This window comes from Rhagoletis pomonella, unplaced genomic scaffold, assembly GCF_013731165.1.
Source record: "Rhagoletis pomonella isolate Grant_MI unplaced genomic scaffold, Rhpom_1.0 Rhpom_scaffold_00004, whole genome shotgun sequence".
In the NCBI taxonomy this organism is placed as follows: Eukaryota; Metazoa; Arthropoda; class Insecta; order Diptera; family Tephritidae; genus Rhagoletis; species Rhagoletis pomonella.
The window spans coordinates 6,067,256-6,068,966 of record NW_023458558.1 but is presented as its reverse complement, the minus strand read 5'-3'; the positions used below and the strand labels follow the sequence as shown (position 1 = coordinate 6,068,966).

At 35.9% G+C, this 1,711-nt stretch overlaps 2 protein-coding genes across 2 annotated transcripts in view; one reads left to right on the top strand and one right to left on the bottom strand.

The window, feature by feature from the left end:
- Positions 1–1,711, bottom strand: part of LOC118736875 (two pore potassium channel protein sup-9) — a 57,548-nt gene that overhangs the window by 54,955 nt on the left and 882 nt on the right. The window lies entirely within an intron of this gene.
- On the top strand, positions 621–1,711 carry LOC118736876 (26S proteasome non-ATPase regulatory subunit 9). The gene is made up of 3 exons (XM_036466982.1): positions 621–896; positions 1,017–1,352; positions 1,409–1,711. Exons 1-3 carry the CDS (start codon positions 789–791, stop codon positions 1,628–1,630), a joined length of 666 nt encoding a protein of 221 aa, XP_036322875.1. The 5' UTR covers positions 621–788; the 3' UTR covers positions 1,631–1,711.

Below are 1,711 nucleotides of genomic sequence, written 5' to 3'. Positions count from 1 at the left end.
CTTTTTTTCTTAACAGATAATTATAACAAATTATCACTAATTTCAATTGGAAAGCGTTTCTTAACCCAAACAACTTGCAGAAACTAGCAGCTCTCTCTCGTTCTTACGCTCTTCTTTTGTTTGGCTCTCCTGCTAATTTCTGCTAGTAAAATTTTTACTAGCAGAAACTAACAGCTGTCAAAATGGATAAACAAAAATTCGCGCCAAATATTTTCAATAGTCAAATACATCGATCAGCTGATTAATTGCTAGTTTCGGCTAGTTTTGCGTTTCTTTACTTCTTCGTTATTTCGGTCTCTGTGAGCTAAATTCTCACGATTGAGAGAAATAGATGTTGCGCCAATCACGGTACCGCTATTCCTCTCTCAGTGAATTTGACAGAATCGTTGTTTGTATGACGTCACACTTGTGCAACTTGTTTACGTTTTCCCTGCAACATGTTTTCTTCTTCTTCCATTCTTGCTCACGTTTTGGCATTTCTCTCTCGCAATTGCACCAGTGTGACGTCACACAAAATTTATTCTCAAAAATCTTCTCCTCTTGTATTCTATCATTGTTGCTAAATTTTTTTAATTTTCTCATTCTTCTTCTTCCTGATAATTATCTGCTAGAAAAGAAAAGAAACAAAGCCGATGTCTCGATGCATCGACTATTTATACATCGAGTTTCGAGTTTTCGATGCATCACATCTCTAATTGGTACAAGAATATATATATATATATTGTTTTGACGTATCTATTTAATAAATTCTCGAAATAATCGTCAAAAATTGTCAAATTGTCTAAAAAATGGTTGTGCCGATGCCAAATCCCACTAAAGACTTGGTACTTAAACTTATGGGCGAAAAGGAAAAACTTGAATCCAGAATATCCGAATATGGTGTTATTTTAAGAAATGTAAGTCCGTTTCTCTATTGATTCTCGTATGTGTCTTAAGCCTTTTGGATTATAATTCTGCATATATGCTAAGTCATAGTTAGCAATCGAGTTATTTACTCCCATACTTCCTATCTGTAGAATGACGATGTTGGAATGCACGGAACTTTGGTGGATGCAGATGGATTTCCGCGGAACGATATTGATGTTTTTCAAGTACGGCAAGCGCGCCAACAAATAATTTGTCTACAAAATGATCACAAAGCGTTAATGAAGGAAATTGAAAAACAAATGCATAAATTACACGCAGAAGCAGCTGAGGAACGGGCACAGGGATTATCACACAAAGCATCAGGGATGCATTTGGAAGATGATAGTGAGATGTCAAATACCAGTAATGGGTCCTGTGCTTCGTCAACAGCGCTAGCCATAGCCAAGGTGAATATGATAAATCCTGGCTCGCCTGCTGAAGAAGCTGTAAGATATAAATTAACATTTGATGATGCAAAATATTTAATCACATTTTTATACAGGGTTTAAAAGTAGGTGATGAGCTATTGGAATTCGGCACAATTAACTGCAGAAACTTTCAAAAAGATTTAATTCAATTTGGCATCATTGTGCGCCACATGCAAAATCAAAGAATTCCACTGAAAATAAAGCGAGGAAACCAACACTTAGAGCTGATATTAATACCGAAAACATGGAGTGGTCGAGGACTCTTGGGCTGTAATATTGTACTTCCCGATGTTTGAATACTATGCTGTTGACCAATCAAATATTTTATTTCCCTACCGGAAGAATATATACTATACTCCAACATGTACAATTACATT

Bases quoted from the DNA above. Each gene is read 5' to 3' on its own strand.
- LOC118736876 (XM_036466982.1), top strand. From the start codon at position 789: ATGGTTGTGCCGATGCCAAATCCCACTAAAGACTTGGTACTTAAACTT. The intron at 897-1,016 runs GTAAGTCCGTTT...TCCTATCTGTAG, and splicing joins ATGGTGTTATTTTAAGAAAT to AATGACGATGTTGGAATGCA. The intron at 1,353-1,408 runs GTAAGATATAAA...ATTTTTATACAG, and splicing joins GCTCGCCTGCTGAAGAAGCT to GGTTTAAAAGTAGGTGATGA.